Genomic DNA, 14,516 nt, shown 5'->3' on the forward strand with positions numbered 1-14,516 from the left:
GAGGTCGTGTGTAAAGTTTAAAATATCAGGACTTGACGTGCCAGTGGCCTCAACAGGGCTGTCAGGTAGATGGTGATTCCCAAGAGTGTTACAGATATGGACATTACACCATTTTGTAACATACAAGATCCAAGCCCATGTTATAGTCATCCTCTGTCTATTTCTCTTGTGGCCCATTTTGCAAGAGAAAAGTCATTTCATGGACCAAACATCTCATCTCCCTAAGGCTTGCTTCCCAAATATTTAATTCTGCAGACCTCCAAGGAAGGGCTCCATGGATCACTGGTGGTCCACAGACCCACAAGTGGAACAGTCTGTCTATCTTAGGGTTTTATACTGGCACCCATCATCACAGTAGGTGAGCACCTTCAGCGTGAAATCTGTATCAATAGTGAAGTCCTTAATCTGGACGTGATGAAGCTCCAGCACTTCTCTATATTCAGAGTCAAAACTCTGCTTGGAGAAGGGTTTTTGTTTTTAGATTTTTTTAAAGCTTTTATTAAGTTTCTCTCTTTGGGGGGTTGGTAGAAGGTGTGTCCATGCCATGGCATCCTTAGGGCAGAAAAGCTACTGTGTAATTATTATCACTTAGTGGGAATGAGCACTTCCTGAAAAAGACAAGTTTAGAAGAGTTCTTTGCCCTGACAGGGATCCCCATTCAACATGTCAGGATTCAGGGTAGGTGTTTCTCTCATACTCACCCTCCGGAGCAGTGGTGTGGCAGGAATTCCTCCCCACTCTTGTGAATTCCTGACTCTCCCCAGAACATCATCCCTGGGATAAAATTGCTCCACCACCAAGCAGAGCCAAATGTGAATCAGTTTGGAGTCCAGCTCAATGGAAGAAGCATTCATGTCTCCTCCAGCTCTTTTCCCTGAGGCTCTTGCTGTGCACAAAACAAACTACCTCCTGTAGCTGCAAAGTAGCAGGAAGCCCTGGTGTCCTTCCTGCTGCGATCTCTGTGATCGTTGGGTTTTTTGGTTACAGCTGCAGCTTTTTGTAAAAATTCTAAAGGAAATGGAATTAAAACGTCCTCCCCAAGATGTTACCAGACTGTAACATTTAAAACTGGGAAAGCACAGGGAGGTTCTGTAGGACAGTGGTCTTCAGCTCTTGTTAGTGCTGGTCTCGGGGGGAGCTCAGCTTTTACAGCTGAGGTATTGGGGCAACAAAGTGAACAATAAGGTCTGAATTACTTTGGCCTCTTGCCACCATAGATTCAAATCCCAGGGGGATCCGCTTAGCAAAAAGATATACTTAGTTCCAGGGTGTTACTGTATGTGTGCTTGGAATCAAGGTCCATCAATAGCTATAAGCCAGGATGGGCAGGGATGCAAAACCATGCTCTGAGTGTCCCTAGCCTCCGTTTGCCAGAAGCTGGGAATGGGCGATAGGAGATGGATCACTTGATGATTGCCTGTTCTGTTCATTCTCTCTGAAGCATGTGGCATTGGCCACTGTCAGAAGACAGGATACTGGGCTAGATGGACCTTTAGTCTTACCCAGTATGGCCGTTCTTATGAATCAAACTTTAACAACCAAGGCTCTGAGGGGACAGTAAAGGCCCCTAGGCACTCTGGTTAAGAACAGGGTGTGATGGGATGCATGGGGTGCAGCCTGGGACTGTGGGACTGCTGTGCTCCCTTAACTCTCCAGCCTGGGCTGTTTCTTACAATGCTTTGCTAGCGACAAGCAGCAAACCCCTCCTGGTGCTGTGATCACTCAGCACAACCCCATGTGGAGCCCCACACCCAACTAGATTGCATGAATGTTCCCAGACCCACTCATGGATCACACAGAGAAAGGCACCGGCCAAATCCCCCCAGCTCCCAGCCTTGTACCTCAGGAATATACCGTCTTTCACTGCTGAAGATGAACAGTGCAAACTTATTAATTGGTTCACCACTTCATCAATGGAATGTGGATATACACCAGCCTTTACAATCCTATTAGACTGGGCAACATCTAGATTAAGCAGTTTTTCTCACCTCATTGGGTATTGCAGTCCTTAGTATACAGGTTTGTCCCTTAAATCTGGGCCAGTCTCTTCTGTTGGAGTCTTCAGTCTTCTGAGTGTCCTTGTTGCTTGTAGCATAGGTGGGGGCAGGAGAAAGGCCCAGCATGTGGCCCCTGTGTTCTTTTTTATACCCTTAGTCCATATGCTTGGAGAACACACAAGTCCAGACATGTCTGATGGGGATTGCTGAGTCCCCAGGCAAGGTTGAGCAATTCCCCTGGTGTGGCCTTATGCAGGTAAGTCATTGCATTGTAGCTCCCTTGGTAGACAATGGCTGTTGATGGTTGTTTGACACCCCACCTGGGCACTGGTAATTTTCCTTGCTGTTGTCTCTGGGGAGCTAATATCTGGCCGATTCCGCAATTTACAGCATGTTTTACTGACAACCATACAACACAATCTCATAACTTCATATCGATTAATGACATACATATATTTAGATGAAACAGTGACTTTCAGCAGATTATAACCTTTCTCCTGATACCTTACAAGGTGTGCTTTATATGCAAGATCCCAATTCTATATAAATGAGGACTATGGGGGTTACAGGGCGCTCCCCCAAGGTACAGAATGTCACACAGGGGTTTGCCCCAGTGTTCTGAGACAGACAAATGCCTCTTCCTCACCGAGGTGTAGTATGCTTTAGCTCCTGCCTGTCACTGCAGAGCAGGTTGCATGTCAGTGCTAGTCTGTGTCCATGGAACCCAATTCTGCTTGTCTTGTGCACCCAGCACTCCCACTGAATTCACAGGAATTTTGTGTGGGCAGGAAGGGCAGGATCAGGCCTTGCACTTTGGGAGCCTGCAGGATGAAAAGTCCCCTCATGCTAGCTGCGGTGCAAGTGAAGGTTAAGATGCAGCTCCCCCTCTGCTGTGCTCTTGAAAGGAAGGATGGGTTTGTGGTTAAAGCGCAAGTTTCTGCCTGGCTCTGCCGCCGACTCACTGTGTGATCCTCGGCAAGTTGTTTCGCCTCTCTGAGCCTCCGTTTCCCCGTTTCAAAATAGCAACACTGTGGTAGCACATGGTGGGAGGGTTGGTGGCTGGGTGGTTTCACTAATCAGTGTCCATAGGGCATTTTAAGATCCTCAGGTGGCAGGAGCTGGTGAAATGCACAAAGCCGTTCGGCTGGACCTGGTTTCATTCTCTCCTAGCTGTCTCAGGATCTCTGAGCTGGGGATGGTCTTTAGAAGGCTTAAGCAAAGCCCCCCCAAAGCAAAGCAAGTCCCGGCAGAACGCAGGAGTCGTGAGTGCCTGCCTGAATCATGCTGCCCCCCGGGAATGAACAGAGAGCTCAGCCCAGGGGCGCAGCACTGAATGCAGCCCTGCACCAACTGGCCTGGAGGCTCCCAGGAGCCTTGGTCCTGAGCCACCGCTTCATTCTCCCAATTAGGCACGTCACAGAGTGGTGGGGAGGCACTCTAGGCTGTGTCTCTATGGTTAGATCCCACCGTGGGAGGACTCTAACCAGAGACCCCACATACAGCACAGCTCCCAACTTGCCTGCAGCCATAGAGCTGTGGCTAGAGTGACACTGTGCTGGGTGTTGTAGGGTGTCGCTCTGGCTGTTGCTGTGAGCGTGTTGGGGGCCCTGCTTTAGGCAGAGGTAGCTCTGGGTGGGGGACACTGAGTGTGGATGGGGGACTTGAGCAGCTGCTAGGCACGGTGGGAGTCAGAGCAGGTTTCGGAGCACACCGAGGGTCTGTCTACACTGTGTTCAGAGGTGTGACTGCAGCCCGCGTCAACGTGCCTGAGTAGCTTCGATCTAGCTTGAGTGACAGCAGCGGTGAAGCTGCAGCAGCGTGGGCTATGCGTGCACAGTCCATGCTGCCATGACTTTGCTGCTGCTGTTATCTGAGCTAGCTGGATCTTTCTCCTTGGAGCGCAGCGTAGTGTGAGCGGGGGCAGGGCAGCCAGTGAGAGGAGAGTGGGGAGCCAGCCAGGAGGACTATGGGAAATGCCATTGGGGTGCCAGAGAGAGCCATGAGACAGGGAGGAAGCTCAAAGAGAGGATTCTGAGGCGCAGGGAGGATTTATGGATTGGAGAGGGAGGAGGAGCGAGCAATAGAAGGATTTGATGGGTCTGGAATTGATGTAAATGAGGTAATGCATATGGAACAAGCATGCAAATCTTCCATTGCATAATTTGCATAGCCCATCCAGCTTTCCAAACCCGCAGTCTTTGCAGATTTGTCTCCTTATCCAGCCTGAAATGCTTTGTTCTTTCATTTCCCCCCAGTCTCCTGGATAATGATCTGAAGGATCCTACAATGAAGGATATTTGCAAGGCCCTAAAGCACCAGAACTGTAGGCTAGAGGCTCTGAGGTAACTGAGTGGTCGGTGTCTTATGAGTAATTCACTCACTTTCAAATGTATTTCATGTTCTGAAGCGTCATGGGGCCTGCAGCCTGTGTACATGGGGATGGGAGATAAGGCATAATGATAAGCTTGGGGCTCTGCCATTTTTTCCTGGGCCATCGTCTGTTCTTTTTGTTTTGTTCAGTACTTGGATGGGGGGTGGGGGATGGCCAGGGGAAATCCAGGATGCGCAAGAGGTTGTGGTGGTGATTTGGAACACGGCTCTTTTCCTTTGGAGTTAGCACGGAACCAGTGTCCCAGCAGCGGCCATGCTAGGGAGCTGTGAAATCCAGCTCCTCCTCAGTGCTTGTGGTCACTAATTATCGTTTGGCTGCTCACTCTGCCAGCTGTAACCCATCCCCCTTGAGATCCTTCTGGCTCAAAGGCCTGTCTGGGTCTCCTCCCTGCCAGGCTGGCTCCTCAGTTCGATAGTGTGATTTGTGCTTTATCCCTCGCCACCTCCTGGGGCCAGGTGTACTGCTCCCACAGGGCTCGCAGACCCTGCAGGGCCAGGAAGTGACAGGGTGAGTTTGAGAACTAAACCTGGGTCTCCTACTTGGCCACGTGCAGCTCAGACCCTAGTTCACCAGGCCTGTCCCCCACTCTTCCTCCCTGGCTGTGGAGTTGACTCTGTGTGTGTGTTAAAGTGCAATGTTACACTCTCCTGGGGCTGCGCATGATTGCATTTCAGCACGTCACTCTGCTAGAGTCCCAAAGACAGAATCACATCCCAGCATGCAAACTCTGCAGCTCCCAGTAGCAGTCTGTAGTGCTGCAGTGCAGAGTACGTGTTAAGCAAAAAGCTAATGTAACCGTCTGCTACTTCTTCCTCATTCTTCCCTGGGGCTCCTGCCCTCTCTGTGCATGTGGCCTCTGTATCCCATCCCCATCTGTGTGCCTTTGGTTCTGATGGGTCTCCTCCCTCCTGGCTGGCTGATTGTTCTTTGGGCCTCTCTCTCATTGTGTCTCTCACTTATTTCCTTCCTACCTCTGTTCTCATTTGTCAGCTTCTTGTCTCTTTGTTCTGTTCTCCTGTTTCTTCTCATTAATCCTCCTCCTGGCTTTGACAGTTTCTCTCTTTCTCCTCTTTATCTTTTCCTGTTTTTCTCTCTCATTCATTTGGCTCCTTCTCTCCCTGCCTGCTCTCTAGCCTAGGGAAGAATGCGTTCACTGAACAGTGCTGTGAAGAACTGGCATCTGCCCTCGCGGGAAACTGGACCCTCCTGAGTCTTGACCTCAAGAAGAATAAACTGCGGACAGGGGGCCTTTCTTACCTATCAAGGGTGTTTGAGTCCCCAGAATGCAAGATTCAGAAATTAGGGTAAGTATAAGTCTGACAGTGATGCTTCGTCTGTCAAAGCCCTTCACCCATTTCCTGGCATAAGCATCATTTCAGATCCTGTCAGAGAAGGAGACACAGAAGCAAAGTTTCACAAGGTACAAAGAATCTTGTCAGGTTCACAACACATGCTGGTCCCATCTCCCGTGGGGCAAACCGCCCAGGGGAAGGGGAGGTGAAACATTCCTCCGCTTAAGGTGACCAGATGTCCCAATTTTATAGGGACACTCCCGATACTCAGGGCTTTTTCTTATGTAGGCGCCTATTACCCCCCACTCCTGTCCCAATTTTTCACACTTGCTATCTGGTCACCCTACTCCTGCTCCATGTCCTTGGCAGGAATGGCCAGCCCTGCCTTGATCAGCCAGTTGCTGCCACAGGAGAGAGATCAATTAAATTTTCACCGCTCTGAAATCCCAGCCCAAAGGATCTCAAGATCCTGATCATGCCTGGGCTCCAGAAGCAAAATGCTTTCCAGAAAAGAGTGGTTGGGGCTGTTCTGATCTTGGGCTGGTGTGAGCACAGCAGGGAGTGGAAATGGAGGGGTTTCTAGGTACTCAGATCACTGGTCAGCTATAGCACTAGGAGGAATTATTTCTGGGAAGTTCTATGGGCTATGTTGTGCAGGAGGTCAAACCAGATGATCCTAATGGTCCCTTCTGGTCTGAGAATCTATGCATCTAGTGGATTGCCGATTAGGAATTAGCATGGTGAAGAGTCCCTGCTAATATGGATGCAGCCCCTGTGTCAGCTTTAGATTTGTTAAACCTGTGTGATTCTGCCATACGTGGTAAGATTAGCAGAAAGAGGGAGTGAGGCAGAGGGAGGCAAAGTGACATGGAGGAGTAAAGTGAGGATGGTCGGGAGATGGACATAGACATCGGCAGCCAGACAATGCAGGAAGCCCTGTCAATTCTCTGTTTCAGCCTTTCTCTAAGGCAGGGGTTCCCAAACTGGGGGTCGGGACCCCTCAGGGAGTCACAAGGTTATTACATGGGGGGGTTGCAAACTGTCAGCTTCCACCCCAAACCCCGCTTTGCCTGCAGCATTTATAATGGTGTTAAGGATATTAAAAAGTGTTTTTAATTTATAAGGGGGGGTCGCAAGCAGTGCTGGGTGAAAGGGGTCACCAGTACAAAAGTTTGAGAACCACTGCTCTAAGGTATGTGTCCGATGCTCTGCTGCAGCCTCCAGGAAACTGGTTTGTCAGATGAATCCTGCTGGGCACTCTGCTCTGCTCTCTCCCAAAACTCCACCCTCCGGCATCTGAACCTGAGTGCAAATAATTTCACTGATCGGTGCGCTGAAGACATGCATCTCCTTATCCTGACGTGCCCCAGCCTCACCGAGATCAGGTAAGGCTACGAACCTGGCTTGTCCTGCAGGGCAGACATGGCAAATTTGTTTTCTTTTCTCCTCTCGTTATGCACGCCCCCTTTGCCTGTGCAAACCTGTTGTGTAATTTCTTTATTCTTGGTTGTGAAGAGGTTGATGGGGGAGAGATGCCTCAGGGGACTGGGAATGGATCCAATCCTGGTTGGTGGGGACCAAAGGTCACTGTATCCCATGGCTGGTTGGTGACCCATGTCACAAACTATGGTGCTTTTAACCACTCCCTAGTGGACAAGTATCACATCACAACAGTCAGTCCCCAAACTGGCATCACTTACCCTGGTCTGCTGGCAATCTCAGAGACACCAAGGAAGACGTGGGCTGTGGAGCCGGGTAAGGAGTGAGGCACCGGCTAGTGCCAGTGCGCATGGCAGGGGCACGAGGGTTTCCTGTCCTGTGCTTATTCTGGGAATCTGCCAAGGAATCAGACTCCAGTGATGTCCGTTCAGCACTTGTCACTGCCCGAAAGTCCTCTGCCCCCCAAATAATGATTTAAAGAAACAACGATTGCCATTTGTGTTTTGTTCCTCCGAATGGAGGAGCTATTCAGAGCGGGCCTCGCCCGGCTGAGTTGGCCTTGCACATCCGTGGGCAGAACCATGTAATGAACAATGCAGGGAGCTCTGTGGATAAAGGGTGATGGGAGTCTGTTGGTCAGGCTTTAGAGAGTTTTTAGGCTGTCTTGGTGGTCCAGTGCCGGAGACCAGTGACTCAGTGGCCAAACAGCTGTGAAGGCCTTGGGGGGGGGGGGGAGTTTGGCAGCTTTACAGGGCTGTGTGGACATTGCATTCAAGAGACCTTTTCTGTCTCTACAAAGATTGATCACAGGGACTTGAGCTGACGTCCTCCTGACTATTCCACCCTCCAGCTTTCTGCCCTCCCTGCTTTCCAGCTACTTTGTCTCAGATTTTATACCACACCCACCACTGTGGTGCCTTCCCAGTCCTGCTCTTCCCCGGTCTATTCAGAATGCAGCCAAAGTCACCTTGGCTCCCCACTCTGCATCCTGGTCCCCAGCGCACAGGGTTGCCTCTAGCATGCAAAATCACTCCCAGCTTATGTTTCATTAATGCTCTGCCAGCCACTGATGAATTGTATTGCAGAGCGACACCAGTAAATTCCCAGTCCTAGCCTTGTCCCCCAGAAATGTGCATCTTGTACTGCCCAGCACTCTTCTGGACAATGCAAGCTCATAGAAAGTCCGTCATTGCATCAAAGGAAAATGATATGCATAGGCCCTGTTATCTCAAGTGAAGATTCCCGAACACTTCAATCCAAACATCCACTGGTTTAGATAAAGCCACAAAACAGCTTATTCACTACAAAAAGACAGATTTTAAGTGATTACAAGAAATGAGGCATAAAAGTCAGAATTGGTTGCAAAGAAAATAAAAAGATTAAACTGTGAGCTAATACCTAACTTAACTAGTTAAGTGAACGTAAAAAAGTAAAAAGGTTCTTTTTCTCACCAAAAGCTTATAGCAGTCTGTACTGGCTGAAAAGCCTCCCTGCCAGGACCCCTCTCCCAGTTCAATGATGCTTCTTTTGTCTTTGAACCACTATAGCTGCCATGAGTAGCTATAGGAGAAGAGAATTGTGAATTGTGTTGTGTGTGTCCTGTATTCTTATACCATTCCCTTCTTTGAGGATTATCTCCAACTGGGGTCCAGGTGACAGCCAGTCTCTTTAGACAGGACCTCCAGCTGTTTCATTGTCAATATATAAAGTTCTTGCTCACATCCTTCTTCCTGGCAAAGAATAGCTGCTTAACTAGGTGATGGGGGGCATGGATCAGCATTCACGTCACATTTCCCATCAATACCTGGCCCGGGCCGGGGAAGCTAATGATCCAACCAGCGGACTAAATTTGGTGATGAATCCTGGTCACATGCCACCTGAGACACGTTGCGCATATACTAAGAAGACTAGGCGATAGCCCATAGTAGGTCATCTGATTATGCTGATACCTGGCCGGGGCATCAGTATGTCTTTTGTCTCTAAAAAACTTGTTTGGGCCTGCTTTTCTAATTCTGGAGGATGTTACAGAAATGCTATGCAGTAGAATTTTATAACTTTACATACAATGTTGAAACACATATTTTACCAGGATAATAATATTCCGCAGATTATGTGTTTTGAAAGGATATCTCACAAGGTATTCTTTGTACAAAATGTATCATAGTGTTGTAAAAGTGGTGAACATAATGGTATAGACTGGCACACTGGGTCTCTGTTTGTGTTTTCTATAATGCCAAGCATGCTGTCAGTGCTTAACAAATAACAATAAAACACGATTCTTGCAGTGAAAACAGCTGATCTCTTAGAGCAGGAACAATATGGGACTGTAGGGCGGTCCGGCCGGGGTCGTCGCTCTCCGGGGCGGCGGGGAACCAGACCGCCTCGCTACTTCTGTCAGGTGTGTCAGGGAATTAGCCTGCCTGAGCAAAGAGTTCAATAGCAAGGCCCAGGCTGTGGATCAGGGCGGGGCAATAGTCAGTAGCTCAGGGCCCTCAGGCAGGGGCTGAGCAAAGAGTTCAATAGCAAAGCCCAGGCTCCTGGCTCCGAGTGGCCTGGGAGAGGGGGAGACTGTCACCCGTGAGATGGGTGGCAGGGGGGACGCAGGCCCACCCACTCCACTGCGTCCCAGCCGGGGGCCCTAGCAGTGGCAGAAGATCCGCTGCTGTGTCAGTGGGATTCCTGGCCGCAACACACTGACATGGGCTCTGGCAGCATTGCAGCCTGACTGGGGTTGGCTGCCCCCGGGCTACTTCCTACCTCCCCCTCCAGAGGTACCTGGGTCCGGCTGGCGTCCTCTTAGGGGTCGCACACCATGGGCTCCTCAGGGTAACTGGTGCACGGTTGGTTTGGCGGCTCCTTGGGGTAACTGGCGAAAGGCAAGCTTGGCAGTGTTTCTGGGCTTGGGCTAGCATCAGGCATTGGCTGGTCTGGCCAGTCCTCGGGTCGCCCGCCGATCGCTGTGGTCTCCCAGCTGGGAGCTCCACTATATGCATCTGGTCTCTCCGGTGGCTGTGTTTCAACTGAGCTCTGGGGCTGGGCTTTTATACTTCCGGTCCTGCGCCTTGACCTCTGAGGGGCGGGCGCAGGGCTCACTGGCTCCACGCACTTTGGCATCCAGAGAGGCTCGTCCCGCTCTGGGGCGGCGGGGAACCAGAACGCCTCACTACAGGGACTCAGAAAAGAACTGCTACAGCTTGGAAATCAGAGATCATAGTGTTCCGGTATCAAGTGGAGTGCCCCAAGGGTCGGTCCTGGGGCTGGTTTTGTTCAATATCTTCATAAATGATCTGGAGGATGGTGTGGATTGCACTCTCAGCAAATTTGCAGATGATACTAAACTGGGAGGAGTGGTAGATACGCTGGAGGGGAGGGATAGGATACAGAAGGACCTAGACAAATTGGAGGATTGGGCCAAAAGAAATCTGATGAGGTTCAATAAGGATAAGTGCAGGGTCCTGCACTTAGGACGGAAGAACCCAATGCACAGCTACAGACTAGGGACCGAATGGCTAGGCAGCAGTTCTGCGGAAAAGGACCTAGGGGTGGACGAGAAGCTGGATATGAGTCAGCAGTGTGCCCTTGTTGCCAAGAAGGCCAATGGCATTTTGGGATGTAAAAGTAGGGGCATAGCGAGCAGATCGAGGGACGTGATCGTTCCCCTCTATTCGACATTGGTGAGGCCTCATCTGGAGTACTGTGTCCAGTTTTGGGCCCCACACTTCAAGAAGGATGTGGATAAATTGGAGAGAGTCCAGTGAAGGGCAACAAAAATGTTCTAGGGGTCTAGAACACATGACTTATGAGGAGAGGCTGAGGGAGCTGGGATTGTTTAGTCTGCAGAAGAGAAGAATGAGGGGGGATTTGATAGCTGCTTTCAACTACCTGAAAGGGGGTTCCAAAGAGGATGGCTCTAGACTGTTCTCAATGGTAGCAGATGACAGAACGAGGAGTAATGGTCTCAAGTTGCAGTGGGGGAGGTTTAGATTGGATATTAGGAAAAACTTTTTCACTAAGAGGGTGGTGAAACACTGGAATGCGTTACCTAGGGAGGTGGTAGAATCTCCTTCCTTAGAGGTTTTTAAGGTCAGGCTTGACAAAGCCCTGGCTGGGATGATTTAGTTGGGAATTGGTCCTGCTTCGAGCAGGGGGTTGGACTAGATGACCTTCAGGGGTCCCTTCCAACCCTGATATTCTATGATTCTATGATTCTGTGTATAGAGACTAATCATGGAAGAAAGATATTCCATGTCTCTGTGGTCCTGGTAACCAGTGATATTCCTATAACAACATGGTAGCGCTGCAGTCCAGGGTTGCTGGGTAACAAGTGGAAAGATTATGCAGTGGTTAGGATGCTGGCTTGGGGCTTGAGAGACCAGCATTCATTTCCTTGCTCTGGCACAGAGTTTCTGTGGGCAAGTCACTTAGGATAAACTCTTCAAAAGCCCTTAAGTCCCATTTCCAAAACTAACTTTCAATGATACTTAGGTTTCATTGACTTGCATGGAGACTTAGGCACCTGAGCCATGTTTGAAAATGGGATTTGGGATTCTAAGTTACTTGGATGCTTTTGCAAATTTCACCCTTAGGACTTGTCAAGAAGAACAGTGAATACGCGGCATGCTGGGGTATATACCTACAGCGCCCCAGTGTGCCACACATTAGGTGACCGTGTGGACCCTACTACTGCATGCTAAGAGTTCCCTAGTGCACATTGACCAGCTCTGAAATGGGTGTAGGTCAAAGAGCACCAGGGAACTTTCAGCGTGCGATAGCAAGGTTCACATGGCTAGTGAGCGCACAGCGGGCTCGTGTGTTGTAGATTACACCCCCTCCTAGGGGTGCTGCATGGATAAATATGCTAAGATTGAGAATAGAGCCATATAAATACCTAACAGAGAGAGCAATAACAGAGTCCTGTTCATTTGTGATGAGACTTACCGGAGGGTAACCCTGGGTATTTTCTGTTTGTCTTCTAGGCTAGGCTTGACCGACTTCTCTCCAGAGGTGGAAAAGCAGCTGAAGAGCCTGCAGAGAGAAGGGCTGGACATTCATTTTTGAAGACCAGAGCTCTGCTGTTCCCTGCTGTGAAAGCAGCACTGGACGCTACTGATGCACTGCCTGGTGCAGCGTCTACTGCCTGTGATTCAGTGCGAGGGGTGACAGCAGCTGGAGAGTAAAGCACACTGCATAAGACATATTGGGCCACATTGCAATGAAACTCGGGCCAATCTCCTATGATGGATCTGCTGAGCTGGGGACTACAACTCCCATCAGTCCCCTCTGCACATCCCCTTCCTCCTGGCCAGGTAAGTAAGTGGCTGCAGGGAAAATGAAACAGCAGCTGCATGGCAAGCAGGAAGTTGGAGAGAAGCTGAATTCAGAGTGGAGTTCCCAGGAACCATATGTGCGGAACACAGCCATGTGTGGAACCGGCTGTGACTGTCCGACATGACGGCGGGTGCAGGTCTGTGTGGGACTTATGGGGGAGCAGCAGCGGCTGGGCAGGAACCCAGCACAGAGGGGCCCCAATGACAGACACTAACTGAGCCTGGCCTGGAAACCTACAAGTTCCTATTTGCTTGGAATAGAGACTGGACTGGACAGGGCACCCCAGCACAAGGCGGGATGAGCCCTGACTCTTGATTGGACTGCCCCAGGGGCCCAAACGTTTACTGCTATCGTTCCCTTTGAACTGTAATTGTTTAAGCCTCTGTACCTAGGGTATCTACAACCTTTCCTTTGCTGCTGGCATTTCTAAAGCATTTATGTTCTTAGTATGAAAATTATGGTCCCCTCTTTCTACTAACAACCCTATTCAGCTGCGGAAGGACCTCACTTCTCGGCTACAAATCCAGCATTTTAAAAGTCTCCCAGGCCTCTTGCCCTTCCTCCAGAGTCAAGGCAAGTTCTGATTTGAGCATCCATTTTTCTTGGATTTCAGTGGTAGATTACATGTTAGATTGTGTTAGAGGATAATAAGGCGATAAGTAACGGTCAACTTGGATTTGTTAAGAAGAAATCATGTCAAATCCATCTACTATCCTTCTTTGTCACAGTAACAAGCCTTATGGATTGGGAGGGGAAGCTGCAGATGTGATATATCTCGACTTTAGTAAGGCTTTTGAGACTGTCTCACATGACCTTTTCATAAACAAAGTAGGGAAATACAGCCTGCTGTAGGGTAGGTGCACAACTGGTTGGAAAACCATACTCAGAGAGTACTTATCACTGGTTCACTGTCAAGCTGGAAGGGCATAATGAGTGGGGTCCTGCAGGGATCTGTCTTGGATATCTTTCTATTCACGATCTTCATAAATGATTTGGATAATGGCATAGAGAGTAGACTTATAAAGTCTGTGGACAATACTAAGCTGGGAGGGGTTGCAAGTGCTTTGGAGGACAGGAACAGAGTTCAAAATGATCTTGTCAAACTGGAGAAATGGTCTGAAATAAATAGGATGAAATTCAATAAGGACAAATGCAAAGTACTACCCTTAGGAAAGAGTAATCAGTTGCACAAATACAAAATGGGAAATGACTCCTGAGGCAGGAGTACTGTAGAAAAGGATCTGGGAGTTATAATGGATAACAAACTAAATAGGAATCAATAATACCTCAGAAAAGTGAAGGTCATTCTGGGATGTATGAGCAGGAGTGCGGTAAGAAAGACACAAGAAGTAATTATTCCACTGTACTCATCACTGATAAGGCCTCAACTGTAGTATTATGTCCAGCTCTGGAAAAATGTGGACAAATTGGGGAAAGTCCACAGGTGAGCAACAAAAATTATTAAAGGGCTAGAAAACATGATCTATGAGGAAAGATTGAAAAAACTGGATTTGTTTAGTCTGGAGAAGAGAAGACTGAGTGCGAGATATAACATTCGTCAAGTATGTTATAAAGAGGAGGGTGATAAATTGTTCTCCTTATCCACTGAGGCCAGGACAAGAAATAATGGGCTTAAATTGCAACAAGGGAGGTTTAGATTAGATATTAGGAAAAGCTGCCTAACTGTAAGGATAGTTAAGCACTGGAACAAGTTACCTACAGAGGTTATGGAATCTCCATCACTGGAGGTTTTTAAGAGCAGGTTAGACAAACATCTGTCAGGGATGGTCTAGATCAGGGGTGGGCAAACTACAGCCTGCAGGCCGCTTCCAGCCCGTGACATGTTTTCACCTGGCCTTCGAGCTCCTGCCAGGGAGTGGGGTCAGGGGCTTGCTGCACTCCGCCCGCTGCTCCTGCTGGGGAACGGGGTTGGGGGCTTGCTGTGCTCCGCCCAGTGCTCCCAGCCCGACTCAGCGATGAGCAGTTTGACTTTGAGCATCATCTTCCGTGAAGATTGTTCTGGCACACAGAAGAGCCACATTGCGCGGGTGCAACTTCACCATCCCT

General features: G+C 49.3%; 1 protein-coding gene across 1 annotated transcript in view; it reads left to right on the plus strand.

Annotated features, from left to right (window-relative positions):
• The window catches only part of LOC125626182 (NACHT, LRR and PYD domains-containing protein 12), a 31,389-nt gene that overhangs the window by 14,441 nt on the left and 2,432 nt on the right, over positions 1 to 14,516 (plus strand). Inside the window, exons 8-11 of the mRNA XM_075122964.1 lie at positions 4,253 to 4,339; positions 5,523 to 5,693; positions 6,899 to 7,066; positions 12,098 to 14,516. The exon at positions 12,098 to 14,516 is cut by the window's right edge and continues 2,432 nt beyond it. Coding sequence (XP_074979065.1) covers positions 4,253 to 4,339; positions 5,523 to 5,693; positions 6,899 to 7,066; positions 12,098 to 12,179 — 508 coding nt within the window. The 3' untranslated portion in view covers positions 12,180 to 14,516. The remainder of the gene's footprint in view (positions 1 to 4,252; positions 4,340 to 5,522; positions 5,694 to 6,898; positions 7,067 to 12,097) is intronic.

This window comes from Caretta caretta, chromosome 24, assembly GCF_965140235.1.
Source record: "Caretta caretta isolate rCarCar2 chromosome 24, rCarCar1.hap1, whole genome shotgun sequence".
NCBI lineage: Eukaryota > Metazoa > Chordata > Testudines > Cheloniidae > Caretta > Caretta caretta.